This window comes from Arctopsyche grandis, chromosome 1 (genome assembly GCF_051622035.1).
Source record: "Arctopsyche grandis isolate Sample6627 chromosome 1, ASM5162203v2, whole genome shotgun sequence".
Lineage (NCBI taxonomy): Eukaryota > Metazoa > Arthropoda > Insecta > Trichoptera > Hydropsychidae > Arctopsyche > Arctopsyche grandis.
In genome coordinates, this window is record NC_135355.1 from 42,231,196 (window position 1) to 42,256,124 (window position 24,929).

Below are 24,929 nucleotides of genomic sequence, written 5' to 3' on the forward strand. Positions count from 1 at the left end.
GGGCAGGAAACTGCCTTGACTCTCTCGTGATGAGCGGAAGTCCCGGTAACCGCCTGTATGCACGGACGCGGCTGGTGCATCCTCTCGATGGCCTCGCCGTTCATCTGCACTTGGCACTGAAACCGGAGGAACGTGAGAAATTTGTCGAATGTCCAGTCCTCGTACTTGACCGATTGCTTGTCCCATTGCCGGGCAGTGTACCGGTCCAGCTTGGACGACAAGGAAGATACGAGGATGTCGTCCCATGTGACGACGGGGACGCCCATGGACCCGAGGGTGCGGGTATGCATGGTGATGTCATCCAACAGCCGCCGCAACCCTTGACCGACGTCATGGCCCACAGGCTCAGCGTTGAGCAATGCCTGGACGTGTCTCTGGACCAACAACCTCTTATTGTTGTACCGGTCCTCGAGAATGGACCAAGCGGTGGTGAAGGCCCCTTCCGCACAGTCGAGGCCGCGGAGAATGTTGCGGGCCTCACCGGTAAGACTGGCAGTAAGATATTGGAAGCGGACTGAATCCACTTTACTGCCGTCTATTGCGGCTTGGAAGCGTTGGGAGAACTGGGGCCAATCTTCGAGCTTCCCATCGAATGTTGGCAGTTCTAGTGCCGGGAGACGAATGGGTTGGTCCACTGGGGGAGTAGCGAGTTGGTCAACAGTGCGACGGACGGTTTGATCGACCGGGAAAAGGTCGCTTGGGGGGGAGGTTCCTCCCGACAAGGTGATGCTCTTTGCGGCATCTAGTTTGTCCAGCACTGCATCTGTATATGCCAAATAGGCGTCCTCAAATTCGTCCCATGTCAGCGCGGACTCCTCCGCCTCTTTGAGCTCTAACGCTTCTAACTCGGACTGCGTGTCCAAGAAATCGAGACGCAGCTGGCGCGCCTCCTCGAGCTTATATTCGTGTCGGGTCACGCTCGGCGGTAATTGGTCGACCAGATTCGTGAGCTTCGTCAGCCTTCCCCGAAGGGCGCCACGACGACGTCGCAATTGAGTCGTCATGACTTCCGAGAAACTGTGAGGGGTGAAATGATATCACGGGGGAGGAAACCCGCGCCGTGAAACAAAAGGGGGGGAAAAACCCACGCCGTTAAACAAAAAGGGGGGGGGGGGAAACCCACGCCGTTAAACAAAAGGGAAGCGGGATTACAAGATGGCGGACAGCCAACACAAAGGAATAACGGGAGAGACAAAATGGCTGACGACCAACCTGGTATGCCGACGACAGAGTCCAGCGCTGTAGATCATCCGGCTCGAAGGACCATGAACGATAGCTTCAGGAGCTGTAATGTGTGTGTGTATGCTGGGTGACCAGTGGCTGTGTGTGTGTGTCGTCGTCTCTATGTGTGTTCAGCTCGCTCTGGAGCACGTGCTGGAACAGGGCGGGGTGGGGAATTAGAAACGTCAGCTCGGGTTATCCTCGTTTATTAAGGAATAGATGGCGAGCCGGGGAGTTTGCCGGCGCCTGTGCCCCTTTATGGCGGGGGCTGTGGATGAGTACGCTGGCTGCAGCTGGTCACTGGTCGGGCAAGGTAGACCAGCTACGCCAGTACCGTCTCGGCCGGCGGATGGCGGGCGTCTCGTCCGGCGGATGAGCGCGCCTCGTAAAAATGAGTGCGCGCCCGTAAGAGCCCAAAACACGGCCATGTGGGTTTGTTGGCTCGGACATAGACTATCATACTAATGAGAATTTGAGTGTCACGATTCACGATTTTCGTGGCGACGATTGTATTTCGCACAAGCGATCGCAATGTCTGAAAAAATCCATTTACTATACTAAATATATATCATCTTTGTAGGTATTGAATTTAAAAAAGTATAGATGTGTAATTAAATCTTTTAAAATAATCCTGAATTTTGTAATTATTTGTAAATGAGTATGTGTACGTAATATTTATTAGTAAGTCGAAATTCCTATTTACTTAGATATAGGCCTCTTATAAATGCAGCATTGAGGATTTTATTTTATTGTTGAATTTGTGCTTTTCGTTAAAACTAATAGGTTAAATAAAATAAATAGCCGATTAAAATGAGAGCATGTATTATTTAAATGACATCCAAATTGTAAATTAATAGAAAACCTGCAGTGTAGAGTGAGACATCGTCATACACGCGCACAACTCAAATATATTCGGAGACACGACTTTTAGAACCCTCGTTTTGACAATTCGACACGTTCGGATTAATGACCAAAGCAAGTAAAAACTGGGAACAAGGATAACCTTGATCACATACCGCGAACTACGCGTGTCCTAAAGAATGAGATCGAATCCTCCACCATAAAAAAACTTTGGCTAGTTTGTGGGGGGACAATGCCCCTCTCTGCTCCCCCCTTCCCCAAATGAAGTCCCTGGAACAACAATTCGATGCGCCCAAATCATGTCCCCTTCGATAACCGACCTGAAGATTTAAATATCCACACAACAGACACACTCCGCAGTTTTGATCTAGCCACTCGCCAATTGAATTCAGTTCAATCAACCACGCTGAACTTATATCACCAAATGTTACGCGTTTACAAAATTTATCGAAAAATACATAATATCGTTAAAAAAATGTATAGACATCAGAACCTCTTCAGGATACATACATACATATTTCCAAATTCCACAAATGGTAACCAGGTGTCTATAGCTGTAAAACAAACTGCTTAAAAAAATCCGAGACAAAAGTAAAACATTAAACAAAAACCGGTGTGTAGATCGACAAATGCTTCTGTCGGTCGACCCATTTTACGAGTCGTCGAATTCAATTCAATCAATTTCATTTGAATATACACCACTGGTTATGACTTATGAGTGCCACTGACTTATGACCCCACTTCGCGAGTTACCCGATTTTGTAATTTTGTTCCCGCGCACACAACATCTAAATAAGTAGGTATATAATATATACTATATATTTAGCTAATAGGTATGTAAATACCTTCCCGTAAATGATAAAAATGAATGAAATCCAGAATTGAAACAAATCGACAAAATATCGAGTGAGGGTGTAGTATTGGTTGTTTAAGTTAAAAATTATTGACAATTGTTGTCACTTTGACGTTTGAGCTTGTAAACATATCCAAACGATGAGCGTAGATTGAAAAAAAATGTGCTACCATTTCGCAGAGAATTTTATTTATCCGGTGTTTCGGCTGTTTGTTTACTTTCTTTTGCCGTCAATATCGGCCATTTACATATTTAATTGGTGGTATTCAGACATATACGTCACCAAAAAGTATCGCTCCAAAGGTCACAGCTGGCGAAGTATTCAATCCCCCAAATCGATACCATACAATACACTAGTGAGTAAATTACATCAACGCCATACGCCTCAGTTGAGAGAAGAGTATGCACACAGTATGTATGTTGTTGAATTATTTGCAGTGTTCCGTCTGTGGAAGATTGATGATGTCGGCTGTTGGCGAATTTTGCGAACGTTGCGCTTTGAGCGCTTGTCGAGGCTGCAAAAAATTATCAGAGAAAAATAATCCGTGCCGCGTCTTGTCCATATCTCCGAACGAACCTTTTCTGCACCATTGGGTGAAAGGTTGTACACTCACATTTACAATAACATTCTTCGCCTTTAAATATTATTGATATTTTCATTTTTATATTAAAAAGTTGGAGCCGTATGCGAAGATTGTAATTTATCAACCGATACGGATGTTGGATACGATTTCTTTTGTTGTTGGTGTCAACAAATTAAACACTTTTCGACTGGTGAGCCGTCGAAAGATGAGGTATAAAATACTCATACATATATCGTATATGAACCTTGATACATATAAATTATACTAACCGTCAATATTGATTTTTCTTTTATGTACCAATTTCAATATAGGTTTGCAACTTTGGTAATTCTCGGTCAATGATTATTCCTCCGTCCCAAGTAAAAATAAGCAGAACCGGACAAATATCTGTAACTCCACCCGATTGGGATGATTGGCAACCCATAATCTTAGTCGGTCTGTAAATAATTCTCACACACATTTTCTTCTCATTTGTATCCATTAATCAATGTGAAATGATTCAATAGGAAACCCTATATCAGGAGGTGGAACTGGAGATGAAGTATTATCTTTGTTTCGTGGTTTGCTTAATCCGATTCAAGTTGTCCGTCTTTCGAAAAAAGGTCTACAGTCTGCATTGAATTGGATTCCATCGTCGGCTAGAATCATTGTGGCTGGTGGAGACGGAACTGTTTCCGCTGTGGTGTCCACTATAACCAATATGAACATTGCAGTATGAATATTATATAATTTCTCATTACTAATCTACAACAAGAAGTTATTTATTTGTGTCAACGTTTGCAGGATCGTCCTCCTGTTGGTATTCTTCCATTGGGAACGGGGAATGATTTGAGCCGTGTCCTCGGATGGGGAGGCTCTTGCCCTGCTCCATTATCTCCCTTTAAATTCTTAAACGATATAAGAAATGCTACAGTTCAACCAATAGACAGGTGCGTATTCTCAATTTCGACCCACTAACCCTTTTTGGTTGCCGTGGTATTCGGAAGATTAACACATCACAGACCGTCGATTCGTTGTTGAACTATTTTTCTTTTGAGGTATTCTGTACACATCGAAACTTAAACTAAGCAGTAAAATTTTGACTTATAAAAATAATATCCATCTTAATTTCCTTTACTCGGCTGAATACTATTTTTTTACTAGTCAGAGATAAAAAAGTTTTTCAGACGTTACATTTTTTTGCTAACAAATGTAAATATATATTTGGCTCCATTAAGACCTTTTGTACATTTGATGTTTGATTTGATTTTTAAAAACTCTTTTAAATAAAGCGAAACCTAGTTTCAATTTAACTCATGGTGGAATTTTCCGATCTGAATTTGTTTTATACTTTCTTGCACTAATGAACACCCGTATTTTTAGCATTTATCAATAGATGCTAATAATTCAAGATATATACTAATGTACATTTATTATAATATTTTCCCTTAAATTCTATTTCCTAATAATTGTCATTTCATACTATTTTTTTAGTATTGAAATTTTTTTTATGTTGAAAATGATGTCTAAAAAAATAGATGCTAAAATTTGACATTCTATTCACTAAAATAAAACATGAAAATACTAATCTCTATTAATGTTTTTATGATTATCATCAGACTTCAAAATTACATTTTGTTTTTTAATATTCTGAAATATACACAGTAACATTTGGCTTATTAGAGTTTGTCTATATAACTATATATAATACATACATACATAATGTAAAATACAGGATGTTATGAGGCTAAGTGCAAAGCCTTAAAGGGTTGGTGTTTTTACTAAAAATCTTTAACCCTTTGCCTGCGGCAATAAATATAGCGAACAAGCCCTGTACGCGGCACCTTTTTCGCGAATTTGGCAATCGAGTTTTCGACCTTAAATACGGATTTTAATATTTACTCAAGTAACCATATATGTTAATTAACACAAAGTATTATTTTAAACAATAAAACACATAATATATCTCGTAGTTTTGGCTTAATTGTCAAATAATCATTCTTCATACAATTGAGACGTATCGTCAACAGACGTGACGTCACATAAACGAGGTTTCAGTTCGGTTCCATAAAAAACTAATTTTGACCGGTATATATTCATTTTAAGCAAATTGAATAGATGGCTTTCAACTCTCCGTAATATATTCAACCAATTTTGAACCTTAAAACATTTGAAATAGGTGCATATAAGGCTCAAAATCCCGTGCAAAGTTCAGAAATGTTATGGAAGACAGCCGCGCTACAGACTTGTCGCGCAAAGCTTCCATAGAAGACGGCCGCGGGCAAACGGTTAAAAATGAAATTAAAAACAATCGTAAGACTTTGGACTGAGGTATGTGTGGCTCAAAATTTTCTAAATCATAACTAAATCTTCTAAATTAGCTATCAACCGTTTCAGGTCATAACATCCTGTATAACATTTCCCAAAAAATGTTTTCAACATTGACCATCTTGAACCAAATGGCGAACAACGTTATACGTATCTTCGTTTGGCAGCTGGAGACTTAAATGAGCATTTTATTTATCGTCATCACTTTCAGATGGTCGGTTACTGTGGGACGTCGCAAGCTATTCGCATATAATTATTTAAGCATCGGTGTCGATGCTAGAGTGGCACTGGATTTTCACCGTGCTCGTCTTCATCCTCTATATTTGCGTGGAAGTCAATCGATAAATTATGTAATTCAGTGTTTTCATTTCTAAATAACAAACTATGGCGTAGAACAGAATTTTGCATCTCGCATTGTCCTTTTTTCAGCTCATATACCTGTGCTTGGGAACACAACAGGTACTATCTCAAGATTGTCATGGCTTAGAAAAGTTGCTCGAGCTTCACATGAATAATAATGTAATTGCCCTTCCGCCCCTTCAAGCTTTATTATTACTTAACATTCCCTCTTGGGGAGCTGGTGTTGATGTGTGGAGTGAGTTTTTACTAATTACAATGTATTTTTTTCTAAAATAACGCATTTAAATCACTCAAATAATTGATTATTTACTTCATGTGTAAAGATGCCGGTGCTGATCAAAGCGTAGCCAAGCAAAGTATGAATGATGGAAAGTTGGAAGTGTTGGGTATCAATTCATCATTCCATATTGCAAAACTTCAGATCGGATTGTCACAACCTATTCGCTTAGGACAAGCATCCAGTATAACGGTAATTATAATATTTTATTATTGATCAATTATTTGTGACTTAACTATTAATACAAGTTGTTTTTTATTCTATTTTGGGTAATATCAAAGATTAAAATTAAAAATCGAGTACCCATGCAAGTGGATGGAGAACCGTGGGAACAAAACCCGTGTGAAATTCAAGTGGAACAAATGGGAACAGCTTTGGTACTTTCAAAAACATCCGATTGATGGAATTTATCAATCATTGTCAATTTTAATAGTTTTATGTGAGCTTTTCGGTGTTAAATATGTATTAAAAATATATCTATAAATGTGTTTAATCGCTGTTTTAAATATAAATATCTAATTTATTTATAATTGAAATATAAACACATCTAAATTTGTGTGGCTTTTTGTCGCATAATTTAACAATGTATTTAAAAAGTAAACTATTTATCATGATTTTAATTATAATACTAGTCTTTATCTATACCACAAGATCGTGTGTATTCTATTTGACTATTTACAATTTTGATCTCACGTATGGAACTGAAAATGAAACCTGATTATTTTTATTTATACTATATTTTAGAGTTTGAGTTTTGTAATTGAATCTCTTGATTTAACCAAAAATTAATAAATTAGAAAAGTGGTCTGTCACAATTAGAAATTATCATTATAACGGATGAATGAAATGCTTTTGTAAACATTCAATTTACTGTAGACAGTTTAAGAAGTTTTGTACACACATTCGGTATAAAATTTCGGGTAAATTACAATTTACCCAAAAGTCTACACACTCTATTATACATAATTGAGAATATGTATTTTTGTATGAATATACAAGTATGTAGTTGTTAATTTATCAAGAATAATGTGTCATTTCGAATCAAATACCAATGATGACTCCAAATATCTCATTTTAATTTTTTTAATACATGATTTTATTTAAGTTTATATTATTTATTTTGTACTTAGTTTATATCTGTGATACTAAAAAAGTGAACAAAAAATTATTTTCCTATATTATAATACATAGATTTTTTTTTGTTAACTCATTCATTTCTAATAAATTTAATTTTGATAAATGTTAAAACTTGAAAGTACTCTATTGTTATTGTCATAAAAATGTTGTTATCGAGGATGTGCTTTTAATATGTCGTGTTCATGTGTCTTTTATTTATTAATAAATGTAATTTATCAATTCCGAGTTTTATTTTTGAATGAAATTTATTTTATTAGATGTGTACAATTAAATAGGAAATATTTTTTAGATAATATATATTTTTATTTAAGCTTTTATTGTACATTTCCGTATTATTCAGAACCAATTCTACAATTATAAATATATGATACGCTACAAAAGAAAATTAAGCTGTATGAATGCATTTTGTGTACATTTAAAAATCAATTCATGTTTCGTATATTTTAACAAAGCAATGCAAATTATTATGATTTCCTTATTAAATATTTGTTTCACAATTCCCAATTGAAACTTATATAAATATGTAATAGTTAAGGTAAACTATGCGAGACATTTGTGAATTTGAAATTTCAATATTTTTTGATGATCTTTACATATGCATTATATATTTCTTGGTCTTTAGAAGCATTTCTAATGCATCGTGCCTTATCAGTTACAACGCAAATTGGTTTTTTACCATCAAAGTATGAGGTAACGTAGTATGCAATTTTACGTCTTTGGAGAACATTCAGCAACTGTTCCAAACAAACACATTGCCATGGGTTTTTGTGCAAATAGAGTGTTTTGAGTTTTTTAGGAATCGTCGCTGGGACAAGATTGGTAAACCGATTTGCCGATATATCCAAAGTTTTCAGTGTGACTGTGGTGAAGACAGGTAAATTCTGCAGTTTATTATTTGAAACACTGAATGTGTCGAGTTGAGGCAAATGCGTGGCAGCAGTCACGTCACTTAATTGATTTGTTGATAAATTCAACATTTTTAAGACCTTCAAGCTTAAAAACACGCTTTCTTCCAGATTAGATAGTATATTGTTCGAAAGATCTAAAAATTTCAAATTTTTCAAATCGTTAAAATGCAAATTTGGTATCTCTGATATACCATTCCCTGCCAGATGTAATTTCTGCAGCGTGACGGCCATGTCAAAGATTCCTGACGGCATGTTATTAAATTTACTGTACTCCAAATTTATCGTTTTCACTTGCTTCAAGGCATCAAATATTCCAAGTGGTAGTGTTTCCATCACATTGTAAGATAAATCGAGGTACGTTATTAAATTTGGTTTGTCGAAGAGACCTAGTGGAAGTCCGACTATATTGTTGTGTTGCAGATGAAGACTAGCGAGATTAGCGAGAGGGTCAAGGGCTCCCAATGCGATATGTGTTAATTTGTTGTGAGACAAATCTAAAGTTTGGAGACCAGACATTTGATCGAACAACCCCAGAGGAATCTCGGCTATACTATTGTATGAGGCATTCAACAGAATCACCGTTTGCAACTCATCTAATACTCCAAGGGGTAAATTGCTAAGACTGTTTAGCGAGATGTCCAAAACTTCTAGAATTGGTAAATTTCCAAACGATCCAAAGTCGATAGCAGTCATCTTGCAGTTGGATAAGTAGATATTTTTGGTGATTGGACCGTCAGAGACAGTTCCGTACTGAAGTGTGTTATATTCTTCGTTCGACGTACATGTGACGTCTTCGCCATCTTTGTCACAAGTTAACTCACAATTGTGGTACACTATAAGATTTGTTGCGATAAGAAACAAAATATTCACTTTCAACATTGTTTTGATATGTACAGTTCAACACAACGGATGAAATGGACTGAGTGAATATCACAAAAAGTGGTAAAACCTGTACTCAATAAAATGACGCCGTATTCGATATATAATACAAAAAATATAATAGTGGTCAGCCAAGATGTTATCCTTGAGATGAACCCCATTAAAAGTTCATTCATATCTCATTGTCAGTTTTTTTTTTAATGATAATAAATCATATGCATTCGTTTTTGTTCAAGAATTATTAAATTTAATTTAGACATCCGAGTATCGTTAGAGCAGGATAAATTTCGAGTTCCGAACTGAGCAACTGTTTTATTTTTTTTTTCGGAATTATTATACAATAATAAATTTATAACATTCTCATATTACTACTTACCTTCTCTCCCCGACAAGAGTTTAACTCTTTAATCTTGGTTAGCTGATTTTTTATTTATTTATTATGTTATATTAGCTAAATTATTTAGATGTGTATGTCTACATATGTATATGTAAAGCAGGGAAGGTATGTTAACCGTATCCCGGCCTAACGAAACACATGTTGTGTAGTTTGTAAGAGGATCGTTTATTTTTGTTCAATTGTTACAATGGTTATTGTATGTACGAAGAGGTTGAGCTTCGGAGAAGTTAGCTGGTTGAACTCCAAAGGTTCACTATGGTGTTGGGAGCTGGTGCGTCGCTTTATATACGTTCTGGCTTGAAGCGTGCCGCGTGCAGATGCTTTGTCTTCGTTTCCAGGACACGTGTGTTAGAGACACGTGTTGACCTGTTTTCGAGGCACGTGTCTTCGGTACACGTGTGGTTTATAGCTATGGGGTCAGCGCCAGGACGTCGTTCGTTTGAGAATGGGGTCGTGTGCCACGCGTAAACGACTGCCACGTGTAAATGGTTGCCTGATGACATCCCTGTTGGGTTTCGTTCGTTTTACGATCGAGCGATGAACTCTTTCTTCTGGAATGGTCGAAGGGGACGTTGCCCTTGAGTTATGCATGTTTGTACAGGATCGATGATGAGATCACTGGTTTTGCTTCGTAATAGCACAAGTCGTGCAATATTCCTACAAATACTTACTTACAATATACAAACACATACATATCTAATTTTAATACATATAAATAAAATTAGATAATGTTAAGATCATAGATTTCCGTATTATCTCGGAGGTAATTATTATGAATAGTGCTTTTCTTTTTTTTTTAATGTTTCTCCAAGAATGCTATGTATAACCATCAATAATACTGATAGCATGCATAAAATTTATTCTAAAATGAATTAATTCCAAAAGTTATTAATTATTAAGGTCAATTAATAAACTAATGCCAATATGTATTAATAGGATTATGAATATCTATATCAGGTTTGGATATATGCCATCTGATACCTAATTATTATTATTATTTATATTGTATGATTTTTTGTATTTAATTTAGCTAGTGAAAAATTAATTGAAAAAAATTCTATAATATAAAACATGTGTATACGTTTATATGTCCATATGTATGAACTTTTGTAAATAAATTGAAAAAAATTAAAAATCTACTCATTTTTTAAATTTATTTTTTTATTTTATCGGGAATATGGTTAGTATTTGGTGTCATGTTCGTAAGACTTATTTTTATAGATGAATAAATGTTGTGATTTTTCCCTAAAATTAAACTAGTTTTATGCATAAGTGTAGGTACATATTAAAAAAATTCATTTTTGAAAATATTACTTTATTTAAAAAAATAAACCTTCAGTTTAGTTATAATATACATACATACATCAAGTGTCGTTGAGAATTATAATACATTTCCTAATTCATAATCCAATTGGAAAGTTTTTCGTTTACAAGCAATATAAAATATCTTTGATAAATTTGTCAGTTTTAGTCAATTTCGATGAACTCACGATTTGACTATTTTTTCGCTTTCGGGATTATACTTCCCCAAACTACCAAAATTTAATATAATATTTATCGCAAAATATTTCTCAACTACAGAGATAACACAATGGTTCACTTTAACTTGAGCAATGAGTTAATTTTTTGTATATAGTGATCAAACACGTTTCGGGAGTTAGTTTAATTACTCGCGATCCGATTTCAGAGCGTGTTCAAAATCAACTGGCGAAAAATCTGAACAAACACACAGAGTTTAGTTTTAAAATTGATATAATATATTTTGGTCGCGTTCTATGATTTATTAAAGGAAAGATGTTTAACTAATAAAAAGGTCGACTTGTATCCCATTATAAAACCGACATGCTTTTGACTTTTATAAAATAGTTTTGGTGGAAGATTTCAATGTTATTCAAGAAAATAGTACTAATTTGTTTTATTGTTATAACACTAGAAAAATATAAATGTACATATATGTACAAGAGTAAGACAGAATCCTCAGCTATATGTACATAAAATAAAACGAGATTTAAATACATTGAAAAATAAGAGAGTTTTACATAAAAATTACAGAAGTTAAATAATCAGTGAAAAAGGCGCGCCGCTTCGCGGCCCCCCTTAAGCCTCGGCGCCCCCCCGCATTGCGGGGTCTGCGGTCGTGGTAGCTACGACACTGTTAGAAGTATATTCAACACATCGTCCTGTATCACTGATGACGCACTCAGGCTGTGAGCCATCAATGTATAGAGAAACGTCATATGTGATACCTAGTTTTTGAAAAGCAGTTAGCAATTGATCCAAACAAGCACATTGCCATGGATTTTTGTGTAAATATAGTTCATTTATTTTTTTTGGAATCCATGCTGGAGCAAGAAAGGTAAATCGATTTGCAGATATGTTTAAGGTTCTCAACGTAGTCGTAGTGAACACAGGTAAGCTCTGCAATTTATTATTTGAAACATCCATAGTATTGATTTGAGGCAAATGCGTAGCAGCAGTCACATCTTTTAATTGATTCGTTGATAAATTCATCATTTTCAAGACCTTCAAGCTTAAAAACACGTTTTCTTCTAGATGAATTAGTGCATTGTTCGAAAGATCTAGAAATATCAAATTTTCCAAATTTTTAAAAAGGAAATTTTTTATTTCAGATATACCATTTCCAGCGAGATATAATTTCTGTAACATAATGGACTTGTCGAAGATTCCCTGTGGTATGTTATTAAATTTACTGTACTCCAAATTTATCGTCGTCACTTGCTTCAAGGCATCAAATATTCCAAGTGATAGTGTTTCCATCACATTGTACGACAAATCGAGGTAAGTTATTAAATTGGGCTTGTCGAAGAGCCCTAGTGGAAGTCCGACTATATTGTTGTGTTGCAAATGAAGACTAGTTAGATTCGCGAGTGGGTCAAGTGCTCCCAATCGAATGTGTGTTAGTTTATTGTGAGACAAATCCAAATCACGGAGACGAGGCATTTGATCGAATAGTCCCAGAGCAATATCGTCTATATTATTGTATGAGGCATTCAACAGTAACACTGCGTGTAATCCATCGAGTACTCCAAGGTTTAATGTGTCGACACTATTTAGAGAAATGTCTAAAACTTCCAGATTTGGTAAATTTCCAAACGATCCCATGCTGATAGAGGCCAAGTTGCAGTTTGATAAGTTGATACGCTTGACGATGGGACCGTTCGGGGTGATTCCGTATTGAAATGCATTGTAGTCACTATTTGATGAACAGGAGATGAACTCGCCATCTCTACCGCACTTTAACTCACAATTAATTTGCACTATGATAGTTGTCGCAATCACAAACAAAATTTTAACTTTTAGCATCTTTCCGATGTGAATAATGTTCGTATACTTCGAGGCAAAGAATGAACCGTACTGCAAAATTAAGCAATTTAAAGTCGAAATTGGTGGTCAAACCTGTATCAAATAGGGGAAATCAGGTACGAAAGTATCATGTCATATACATCATGTCAACACAGAAAGACAACGGTACTCCATCGCGAGCAAAGCGGTCATTTTAAAAGGATTTCAGCTTAGCTTAGCAGCTCCTCTCCTCCCGGAAGAGCTAATTTCTATAGTTCAAGCTCCACTGCAGAAGAGGCGAGAAACTGAGGGAAAAACCGCGCAAAATGGAAAAGTTTCAAGACGATTTGAAGACTATAGGAAATTTAGTTCAATCTTTTGCCAAAGCAAACTAATCTACTGATCGTTTACGAATCGAGCGGGACGAGGTGAGATGCTAGATGCCACCAATCCTCTCCCCCGTGTTTGGTGCTATTTTTAAAAGCAAAAGCTTTAGTTTATTAAAATTCTCTTCGTCTAAATCACGAAATGAGGTGCAAAACTTCTCATTCTCTTCCCGAGTCCGAATATGTCACTTTTTATATTGTTTCAAGTGAATTATTTTTTCGTGATTTGAATCAAGATCATTTGATCACTTTATCGATTAGCTTCGCTCGCAGTGGAACTCCGTTTTTCAATAGACAACATTTCGGGGTATAAATCTAACTGTAAAATGTTATATTCTAGATAATCCGCCATTCCCTCAAACCAGACTTTTCAAAATGGGTATAATTTCTAAATTTCTTGTCAAACAGGCAAAGATGCGGCCGTCAAAGATGCGGCAAAGCCCCGGTCAAAGATGCGGCCCACGACTTCAATTACATAATAATATTAGAATTATACTCGAAACACCGTCATAAAGTCTCAGCTTCGCGACAAAAAACTTGAGCGATTTGCATTTTATAATGTGGAAAAATCAACAAAACTGGCTGATCTTCTTGTTAAGCGCCGAGAAAATAAAAATGAAACCTCAACCAAAATTTCGTGTAAATTTTAAGTGATCATTTTTCTTTGCTTTGGGCTTGTGATTTTTAATTAAGTGATCAATGCTTCTTTCATCAGATTTCGATATATACAATTGGATTTTAAATGAAAAATGTTACTTTTGTCCCGGGTTTCCCCCGCGATAAAATTTAATATATGTATAATTTCGAAAGAGATTTTGTAAGTGTTAACCAGAGTCGCACTGTCCATATGTGCGAATTGTGCAAATGACACGGCCGCCGAATTTCTTGACGGAGCCGTCTTCGGGTCCCCTTTTATTATTACTAGATGTGAAACAAAAATCTAAAAGGCGAACGAACAATGGTAAAAATAACACTTTTTCCTAGATGTCTTGCCGGATGTTAACACGGCCGCCTTTTGTATCGTTTTGTATTTTGTACCGAGAGAAGATTTCCAAATGCAAACCCATACAACAAAGGTTGTGACCGTGAACAAGAAAATTGGCCATGTTCGGTGCAATAAATTTTGTTTACGACGTACAATTCTTTGGATTAGTTCGAAGCTTACAATATTGGAACGCCACTTGGATTGACGTTTTGTTGGCGAAAGCGCACGTGCTGAGGACCCCTTCCATACAAATATAATATTGTTGCGTGAAGAGGGGGCTTCCAGGATCGGAGGGAAAGACGCAGTTGGGTTATAGAAGCGGTTTATTCGTCTGCTGTCGTCGGCGCTCCAGGTCGGAATGGTTTCCAATTCGAGAGCGCCCCCTATTTATACATATTTGGGCTCAACAACTATTGGTCGATGAGTCGGACGATCCCATTGGCCGTTGCATACGGCTCGTAGAGGCCATTTTGGTGGGAACGGGAGATCAGGTGATCTGCACTAGTAAACTCACCTAATCTCTACGTTACAATATCAACAAAGTTTATTACTCACAAATTTCTCCGAAAAGTATCACTCTTACGACTCAAAAGCTACGAAATTTTATTTTTTCAGTTCTCCTCGGTCTTTCCTCGATAGTTGTCGTAAGATCGTTTAAAGAATTTTATAAATTTATAACTCTGTTTTTACAATATTAACGAATTCTTGTTTTTTATTTATCATTAAAATTAACGATTTAGCGGAAGACTTAACGTTTATCGGGCGCACAATATAAATTAACTAGTGTTGTGACCGTTGAAATTTCGACAGGTGGTTTCGGAAACAAATTGATAAATGATTTAAAATGAAGTTACAATACGTGTAGTAATAATTATTCGGAATCGAAACTGAAACAGGAATCGGAAATCAGAACTGAAACGGGGATCGGAAAACGGAACTGAAAAAGGAATTGGGATCTAGAACTGACAGAGAAATCCGGATCTAGCACTGAAAAAGGAATCAAAATCAAAATCGAAATCGATATATAATAATAATTAATAATACATCCTGGCATATTAAAATTTGTTTTTTTGAAATCCCCATACTGGTTGACGCACAAAAATACGTATTACATATATCGCGTCTCATTTTGTATATATTACTAGTGTTGTGCCCGTTGAAATTTTCCATTCAAAACCCTTGTTAGAAGCTTCTCATCAAGTGGCATATCTGAGTGCTAAGAAAAAAGCCTCAACACGGCCGAGGAATTGGTAAAACAATGTGCATTAGTAATAATTGCTAAATTTCTATTAGGCTCTGAAGCACAAAAGGAAATTCAGCACATTTCGTCATTGAAAGATGTAATGCAATCGCGCAATCAAGATCTTAATGATAATATTTTACTGTAAGTAAAATTTTACAGTCAGCTAATATTAATTACAGTGATAATATTCTACAGTCGACTTTTGATATTTATGCAATACATCAAGGAAAAAGAAGTTGAATGCGAATGAATAGAGTTAAAATAAATAAGAAAAATGTTTTAATGTGAATTTAAAAAGTTAATTCACTTGTTTATTTTCATTCGATTTCAAAATGGATCACTTAAATTTCACAACAATTTGACTGCGAATTTTTAACGTTTCAATTCATTATCAAATAAAATAAATCGGTACAATAAAGCCAAAATTAATTAAATAGTGAAAAACAAATTCATTTTTTAGTGTTAGTGAATTTGAATTTTAAAATCAATTTGTATAATTTTAAGCGATATCGGAAATAAATATCAGTGTTTGTTTAATAATGTGCAACCTTTTTCAAATGTATATTGAAGAACATGATCGGCAAATGCTTTTAAGCTATTGCTATGGATACTACAACCAGCTGGTGAATATTAACATTATTTTATACTAGCTGTACTACCCGGCTTCGCTCGGTATTTGTTAAATAAACATTTTAAACAATAGTTTATTTGAATAGTTTTATTTTATATAAATTTATTTGAATACTGATATATTTTTTTTATTAAATTGATTGTCACGAACAAACAAACATATGTATATATGTAGTAAGTCTCTTATAAAAAATTACATGTAAACCCCCGGCGTCTGCGCCCCCTAGGGCTCCACCCCCGTCGTCTGCACCCCTAGGGTGCGGAGCCCTAGGGCTTTGCCGTCGGCACCTACGCCCCCGGGAACTTCGAATCCTTTGAATCGCAAAAAAGCGAATTATTTGTTCGATGACGTCACGGATTTCTACGAACGAAGGATACATACATACATATATAAAGTCTCTTTCCAAATTATATATTAGATTGATGTGCAACTTCATTTAATAATACATGTATCATGTATGCTAATTGTGCATTAAGCATTTTTAATTCATTTTTATATACAACCAGCCGAACCCGGCATGCGTTGCAATGCCACAATAACGCATGCAATTCCCGTTCCCATTTGTCGGAAAAACGCAAGCGGCGAACTTGACTTGAATTGACTAAAAAAAAAAAAAAAAAAAAGGCGACGAACACTTTTTCAATTATTCAATTTTTTGTTTATTTTACCCTAATAACTTAGGTTGCGAACTGATTTGAAATTATTTGCCATGCAATACCACTCGTTCCCGTTTTTCCCGTTTCCGTTCCAGTTTTTGGGGGATTTTTTTTACAGAAACCATCGCGGACGTGCACACAATAACTATTGTAAGTTTCATAACAATCGGTTGAATGGTATAGGAACGCATACGTGACAGACAAACATTGATTTTTATTATATATTATACTAGTTGTTTTACCCGGCTTTGTAATATAAACGGGTATTTGTAAAATAAACAGCTTAAACATGGCGAATGTAATAGTAAATATTTATTTTCTTTTTTATTAAATTTATTTGAATCGAAAAAAATATATATTGAATCGTCATAGAAACTGTTTTGTTTACGAAGTAACCAATCAAAGATACAAAATTACAAAGTCTCTTTCGAAATTATACATTAGATGTATAATATATTATACCAGAATCCGGCAGCCTCCCCAATTTATTTGAATCGACAAAAAAATATATCGAATCGTCATAGAAACTGACTTGCTTTCGATTCCCAACCAACAATACTTACATATAATATACATATACGTATATACAAAGTCTCTTTCGAAATTATATACAAATTAGATGCAAACAATTTAAATCGTCTTCCAAGCCCGCTGTAGCCTTAGTACTTACATAAATACATCATTTATCGGGCAAAAAGTTCAAACTTAAATTCATAGATTTTCCGGAAGTAGATCCTTTCCCTGTGCGTCTCATTTTTTTAATTTTTATTATTTAATTAACTCCTTCTTCTCAACAGTTTCTCAACAGATAGGGCTGAAAGTATTTTAGGTAATATAAATATAATACGTTAGTATTTTTCAAATATTTTTGCCTCGACCGGAAGTAGTACTTTCGCTCGAGAGAATCACAAGAGTTTTTCTCCGAAAGCAAATTGAAATGAAATCTCATATCTAATGAGTTTCAACTTAATATCAAGTAACATAATAAATTTAGCCAAGATCCGTAAACCGAATTTTTCTATTTTTTCGACCCTTAAAATATATTTGCTTTTCACAAAGAAAATTCCAAAAAATTTAATCGAAGCTTTTCAAAAATTATTTTGAACTTTAAAATGTTCGTAAATAAAGCCAAAGTAAACTATATTAAATAAAGTATTCTTGATCGTGCATTTTCAATAAGAAGAAATATAATATAATATTAGATTATATATAAACAAAATCTTAATATTACACATAATTTGGTGAAAATACGTTTTTGTACCTACGTTATGTAATTATTCCATTTATTTCATTAGAATTTTATTTCTCTCATAGATCAATATATGTACGTAATTACACTTACATATCTTTATATTTACACAACAGTATTTTACACAAAGAAAAAATATAGAAAGAGAAACAGCTTATCACTTCAATTTCGTGCAGCGTTTCAATGTTGCAAAATTTCATGACATGTTCAGCCGTATAAAACTAATTCACTCTACCGTGCGTAAAAACACGGGAACTTTCAGAAATTAAAAAATCGATTAAACAAAAGAAATACCAATTCTTTAAATGAAAATGCAAATAATTAAAATTTGTGTATGAAAAAATGTATTTAAAGACATACACCATTACATTTCAGAAGCGCTGGCATAAAGCCAATTCCAGAAATTCATAATATTCAAGAAATACTTTGATTGATTTGATTAAATTATTAAGATAATATAAAAATAAAAAAGATGTAAATAATTGAGAAACGTTTCTTGAAATTGTTGACACTTACTGAAAAACTTGATGAATAGCTTAAAAATACGTCCAATAGAATTATACCATAAAAATATTATTAAACAAAATAACAGTGAAAAAAAATTTTCACCGTTAGTCGAAAATCATTGAAAACGCAAAAAACAGTGTATTCACCAAAAATTTTTATCGGAGAGTGTCTGGTGTTATTTGAAATTAATTATTTACGAGAAAAAATTAAACGCTTACTTTGCCGAAGAGAGCGTGAAAAACAATTCTACAGACTGTTTGAGAATAACTGGAATTTAATAAACGGATGGAAATCTGGAAAATCATTTGTATTTACGAAGCTACATTATTTGTAAACGAATTTTCGAATAAAAACATATTAAAAAAAAAGTTTCAAAGTGTTGATAATTTCTCAAAAAAGTTGACAGTACTAGAAAATTTCACGATTCAATAAAAACCCGTTAATAACCATGATATAGTAGAAGTAAAATGTAAAAATATTTGAGAACCGTTGGAATGTAGCAAATCGCAAAAACATATATGTACATACATATGTAGTTTACTAATTCACGCTGTTTCAATGAAATTGATCTTCATTTTAAAATAAAAATTATAATTATGAAAAGTTTGAGAGTCGTTGATTAAAATTATTTAGTAACTATCACTTAATGATTAATCTAATATATAATTTCAAAAGAGACTTTGTATGTAAGTATGTGTGTATCTTTGGTTGGGAACTTAAAACAGAACAAAGTTTCTATTTATTATTAGATTCACCATTTTTAAGCTGTTTATATTACAAACACTGAGCGAAGCCGGGTGAAACAACTAGTGGAAAATAACGGAAAAGTTGAGAATTCAATGAGAAGTATTATTTAATTGACGAAACGTGTGAAAAATATTTGACAGCCACTGGTTTGATTTTTAAGTGCAATTTTAATGTAAATGTAATACAGTCAATTTCGAATTAAAGTTTTATTACAATATTTAAAAAAGAAAAATTATAAGAAATGAAATATAACATTTCTGGATTGAATTGAATTGAATTCATTTTTATATAAAATATATGTACATGTGTATATGTTTTTAACTTTGGCCACTCTCTTATTTATCAGATCATTTAGATAATATTATTGTATTTATTTATGTAAATAAACGTTAAATATTCACAGAAAAATAAAATATATTTTGAGTTGTTGCACATTAGGTGTTTATTCAAACATTTAGATACATTAAAAATTCTAATTTACAAAAATAATATACTTTAAATACAATTAAAGATTATTTCATGTCACATTTATTTAATAATACAAAAAAACTGCAATCGATCAAATAATCGAATCATATGGAATGACATGTGCAACCGCATTAAATCTCGCTCTGCTAAGACTTGTTGAAGCTTTCCAAGATTTGCTCGTCTCGTCGTATTCCAAAACATCACTTAAATAACTATTTCCATCGAATCCACCTGAAAATCAAAACAATAAATTAATTCTACATTTAACACCCATAAATTCAACCTAAGTTACAAAAAAACTCACCCATTTTAAGCAGTTTATTTTGGAAACAGCAGAGACTGATTCCAAGTGCAGGTTTCGGTATTTTGGCGAATGCTGTCCACACATTTGCATTCGGATCGTAATGCTCCACACTGTCTAAATAAGTAGAAGTTTGATCGTCATATCCACCAGCGACGTAAAGTTTCCCCTTGAATGCGACGCTCTAAAATGGTGACGATCAAAATTAAGCTTATTTTATTTTGGAGAGTTGTAAATTATTTGCGAAAGTTGTGAATAAAACTAATTGATGTTCACCGAATGATATGATCTTCCCTGAATCATCTGAGCGCGGTAAGTCCAAGAATTGGTCTCCACTGAATACATCTGCACTTCATTCGTGGATATATCTTTTCCATTTTCTTTTGAACGCCCGCCCGTTACGTATATTTTATCGTCGATGACAGAAGCACTATGACAATCGACAGGCACCAACAATGGAGCGACGTTCGTCTCCCAATCCCTAGTCTTGCTGCTCCACCTAATCGAAATCAATAATCGTCAACTTCTCTTTCAATCGATCTGATGAAATTATTGCAATTTAATCACCTTTCCACTGAAGATAAAATTGTTCCTGTCTGTTTTTCGACATCTGTTATTTCAAAACCACCAATGGCGTAGACATCGGTGGACGAACCGCGACGAAGTGTCACTGCTGAGAAAGCATAACGAGCGTGATTTAACGGCTTCAATAGATGTTTCTGACCGCTTTTCAAATCAATGTATTCCACCTGAAAACAAATAAATTGGTTATATTCCGATTTCTCTAAGCAGGTACTTCGCAACACCGGAAAACGTTACTGAAGTCACTGATTCTTTCGAAGAATTCTCTCCGCCGATGATAACGATCCAATCTTCCACGAGGACAGACGCAAATCGATGTTTGTTAATTCCAATGTTTTTGGATAGAGTCCAACTGTTATTAAGTCCGTCAAATATATCGATGGTGCTTGCCATCTGAAAACACGTTATGCAATAAAATAATCAATTTACAATCCAATCAAAATATATTTTACTTGCGATATAAAGCTCACGTCTAAATGATACCCCCCAACCAGTGCCATTTTTTCCCTTTTTATTTTTCTACGAGGGGTCTCCCTTTGGACGAAAGATTTATCATTCTTGTCTTTAATTGCTTGTCTAAGAGTGGTCATATACTCTGCACACGCGTGACAGAACGTTAATATTTCGTCGATGAAAAACTGAAAATATAACACATTATTCAAATGGATTTTTTTCAATAAACTGTACCATTCAATTAATCTCAACTACCTCCATCGACACCAAGGATAACCTCACGGATCTCATCAGCTGTGCCAATTCTTTTTTACGGTTCGCGTTATCATAAATTACCCACAATTTCACAGCATTAAATACGCTTTCTTCGGAAAGCACGTTCATATAATTCGATTTCAAGATTTCGTTCACGTTGGAGACCGGCAGATTGAGAAAATCTTTAGTTTTGTGCAGCTGAAACAGAAGTGGAATTGAAAAATATTTCAGTGACATATTTTTTTTATATAATCAACACTCACCGTCTCGAAATTTTCCAAAGTCAAATCCATTGCCTTCGTCTTCAATTCGGAATCTTCCGTTGATTTCAAAACTTTCAGACAATTAGAAAGATCGGCCGTGTAAAAGTATCGCGGTGGAATTTTCACTTCGAGTCGATTGGCTAGCTCCATTAATTTGTCGTAGTGACGTTCCTCTATGCCTAAAATTATATTTCAATTATTAAATTTAATGACGAAAACACGCATTTTGAATTGATTATTTCAGATAATAATGAACTCGTACTTATTTCTCCAGTGTAACAATACTTCAGGATTGCATTGATAACGTCAGAGTCAAAAGGGGAAAATATCTCCTCCAATTGATCTTTGTTTGTCCAAAAGAATTCGCTGCACGCCGATAACACGAACAAATGCACGTAGTATCTGCAATTACGAAAAATAATAGTTAGACTGAAAAAATAATTTGTATTTTTAGTATTTTTGGATTCGAATAAAGATACCTTAGACCTCGAACAATAAAAATGGTGTCGTATTTCTTCTCTTGTATCATGGCATCGTAAAAATACTCCAACCGCTTTGCAGCAAAATCTGACTTTGGCTTCACTACGAACATCTTGTTGCTGATTTTCTCTAGATTGCTCCTGAAAAACAAGATGGAAAATTAGACAATATAACTATAAGTGCTGAGCATAATAAAGTTAGACTTACCAATTGGAAAGAACAGCAGCGAATGGTGTGGAGCACTGTCGTTCTGCCTTTTTATCACGATAGATAAGGATATCTCAACCCTGCTGTTGCATTGAAACGTACATACATATATTAATTATTTATTTAAATCAATTGCTTAAACGGATGTGATATAATACCACAGAAAACATGTTTTTACAATAATATGTTTACAATAATAATGAAAAACCGCATGGAAATAACCACTCATCCGATATTAAAGTAATGGTCTTCTCACAGATGAAACACAATTTGGAATTAAAAATAAGATAATCGATAATAGAATTAGACAAACTACTCAAACCCGCCCTGCATCTTTTGCACTCAAAATGAATAAAATTTTAAAAATGCAATTAATAAGAATTGATTAATAACCGCAAAAATGTATTTTCTTCGAGATAATTTCAATATCAATGGAAAAACCACACAAAAAAAACAACTGGCTATTGAAAACAAAAACAGAATTGTTGATACTAGTTTTTTTTCTATGATATTATATCATATACTTAATGCATTGTTTTAATACTCGCTCATTTTATTTTCGTTTTTAAAAACACGAAAATTCGAATTCGAGATTTTGAATCGATCCATGGTTTTTGAATAATGTGTAGTTTTTGGATTAAATTGTCTCATAAGCCGCTCAACGGATTGGGATGAATCGTAAAAGTTATGTTATGATAAGTTGCATATACGCATATATGTAAATACTATGTAGAATAATATTGCGAAAATTCGAACTCGAGATTTTGGCTGATTCGAACTCGATCGAATCGATCACTGATCACGTTTTCATGATCTAGAAAAAATGTGTGTCTGTGTGTATTTTGGGGAAATTTCATATCTAGAAGTTTAAGCTAAATACCAAGTTATTTATAAAATTTAGTAAGCATCCGTCAACCGGAAGTGGCAGTTTACTCTTGTTCGATTTTTCTTCCACTATTTTTTTCGACCCCTTAAACATGTGTGATAGTCACGAAAAAAATCAAGTATCATTCTTGTATCAATGTGATGAAAATAAAAAAAATGATTAAATTTTATAAACCGGAAGTGGGATTAAATTCTCTTAGAAAGGTTAAAAATGTTGTGCCCACTACTCTGTCCACACCCCTGAACTTATTAAGCTGAAAATTTATATTTCTATTCTTTATATACTAACTTGGTAAGAGCTAGTAGGGTTTTGGCCAGAATTCGTAAAACGGAAGTAGTTTTTTTTTAAAAAACAATATTTCATTATTTTTTCATTATTTTATTTTGACCTTTTAAATTATTTTAAGCTTCTTGATATATATTGTGTATAATAAAGATAGTGATTTTTAGTAAAAAAAAAAAAAATAATCACTTGATTTAATGAACCGGAAGTGGGTATTTTTTCCTCGTAGAAAGGTCAAAAATGTTGTGCCCACTACTCTGTCCACACCCCTAAACGTATTAAGTTGAAAATTTATATTTCTATTCTTTATGTACTAACTTAGAGCTGGTAGGGTTTTGGCCAGAATTCGTACACCGGAAGTAGTATTTTTTTTTAAACAATATTTCATTATTTTATTTTGACCTTTTAAATTATTTTTATTTTCTTGATATTCAATGAGTATAATACTGATAGTGATTTTTAGTAATAAAAAAAATTTGAACAAAATCTGACAACCGGAAGTAGAACTTTTGTCTTGTGCAAGTTTCCATACATTTGCGGTCAATTTGTATGGAAAATGCTGTCATAGTTATTAGTAGAGCCCGGAATCTGACGAGGCTGTTTATTGTTCAAAGATTGTAAATGCATTGTTAAAGGTTTGCCGAACCTTTTTTACAAAGCATTTACAACAATTGAACAATAGGCGGCACGTTTCCGGCCCCTTCAGATTCCGACCTCTAGTTATTAGTATTTCATAATCTGTCTGTACGGTTCAATATCGAATTTTGTTTTGTTACCTTCTTATATTACTCAAATACATAGATAAAGTCATGGGTTGGTCACACCCGAATTTTTTTTAAATATTATTGTGTAATAGGCAGTGGTGAAGTGCTAAAAAAAAAAATTCGGATGTGATCAAGGCCGTAGAGAAAATCCGAACCCCGGTGCAAATTTGAAAATCCGGGCCCCATCTACTTTTTTATTACTAAAAAAATTAATATTACTACAAAATATTATTTATTGAAACGCAGGTACATAGTAGGTAATAATGTATTGAATTTGGGATGATTTTTTTTCTGTGACAGCTTTTTAAAATGTCTCTATATACATTTGTACGTACCTTAGATTGATACATGTTCATTATGGGTTAAAATAATCAACATAGAAAAAAGGTGAATAATAAAAATGAATTCGTAAACGACAAATATTATTAATTTAAAAACTAACTTTGATTTGAAATATTCTAAATCCAGTCTACCGTTCGCAATTATACAGCAAAATT

At 34.3% G+C, this 24,929-nt stretch overlaps 4 protein-coding genes across 4 annotated transcripts; 1 reads left to right on the forward strand and 3 right to left on the reverse strand.

Annotated features, from left to right (window-relative positions):
- Nucleotides 1-3,034: 3,034 nt before the first annotated feature.
- On the forward strand, nucleotides 3,035-7,818 carry Dgkepsilon (diacylglycerol kinase epsilon). The gene is made up of 10 exons (XM_077436363.1): nucleotides 3,035-3,291; nucleotides 3,374-3,536; nucleotides 3,611-3,729; nucleotides 3,831-3,954; nucleotides 4,026-4,231; nucleotides 4,303-4,448; nucleotides 6,038-6,176; nucleotides 6,256-6,421; nucleotides 6,510-6,655; nucleotides 6,745-7,818. Exons 1-10 carry the CDS (start codon nucleotides 3,097-3,099, stop codon nucleotides 6,862-6,864), a joined length of 1,524 nt encoding a protein of 507 aa, XP_077292489.1. The 5' UTR covers nucleotides 3,035-3,096; the 3' UTR covers nucleotides 6,865-7,818.
- A 76-nt stretch (nucleotides 7,819-7,894) lies between these two features.
- On the reverse strand, nucleotides 7,895-10,287 carry LOC143918041 (uncharacterized). The gene is made up of 2 exons (XM_077439707.1): nucleotides 10,215-10,287; nucleotides 7,895-9,341 (listed from the first exon to the last, which is right to left on the reverse strand). Exons 1-2 carry the CDS (start codon nucleotides 10,285-10,287, stop codon nucleotides 8,170-8,172), a joined length of 1,245 nt encoding a protein of 414 aa, XP_077295833.1. The 3' UTR covers nucleotides 7,895-8,169.
- Nucleotides 10,288-10,955: 668 nt separating this feature from the next.
- LOC143915656 (uncharacterized) lies at nucleotides 10,956-13,155 on the reverse strand. The gene is made up of 2 exons (XM_077436374.1): nucleotides 11,938-13,155; nucleotides 10,956-11,316 (listed from the first exon to the last, which is right to left on the reverse strand). The coding sequence occupies exons 1-2, from the start codon at nucleotides 13,106-13,108 to the stop codon at nucleotides 11,282-11,284; spliced, it is 1,206 nt and encodes a 401-aa protein (XP_077292500.1). The 5' UTR covers nucleotides 13,109-13,155; the 3' UTR covers nucleotides 10,956-11,281.
- A 6,757-nt stretch (nucleotides 13,156-19,912) lies between these two features.
- On the reverse strand, nucleotides 19,913-24,782 carry LOC143918050 (kelch-like protein 41b). Its single transcript, XM_077439719.1, has 12 exons — nucleotides 24,768-24,782; nucleotides 22,501-22,547; nucleotides 22,293-22,433; nucleotides 22,076-22,215; nucleotides 21,814-21,992; nucleotides 21,551-21,748; nucleotides 21,313-21,480; nucleotides 21,080-21,235; nucleotides 20,828-21,009; nucleotides 20,537-20,759; nucleotides 20,264-20,444; nucleotides 19,913-20,190 (listed from the first exon to the last, which is right to left on the reverse strand). The coding sequence occupies exons 1-12, from the start codon at nucleotides 24,780-24,782 to the stop codon at nucleotides 20,051-20,053; spliced, it is 1,770 nt and encodes a 589-aa protein (XP_077295845.1). The 3' UTR covers nucleotides 19,913-20,050.
- Between the last annotated feature and the right edge of the window lie 147 nt (nucleotides 24,783-24,929).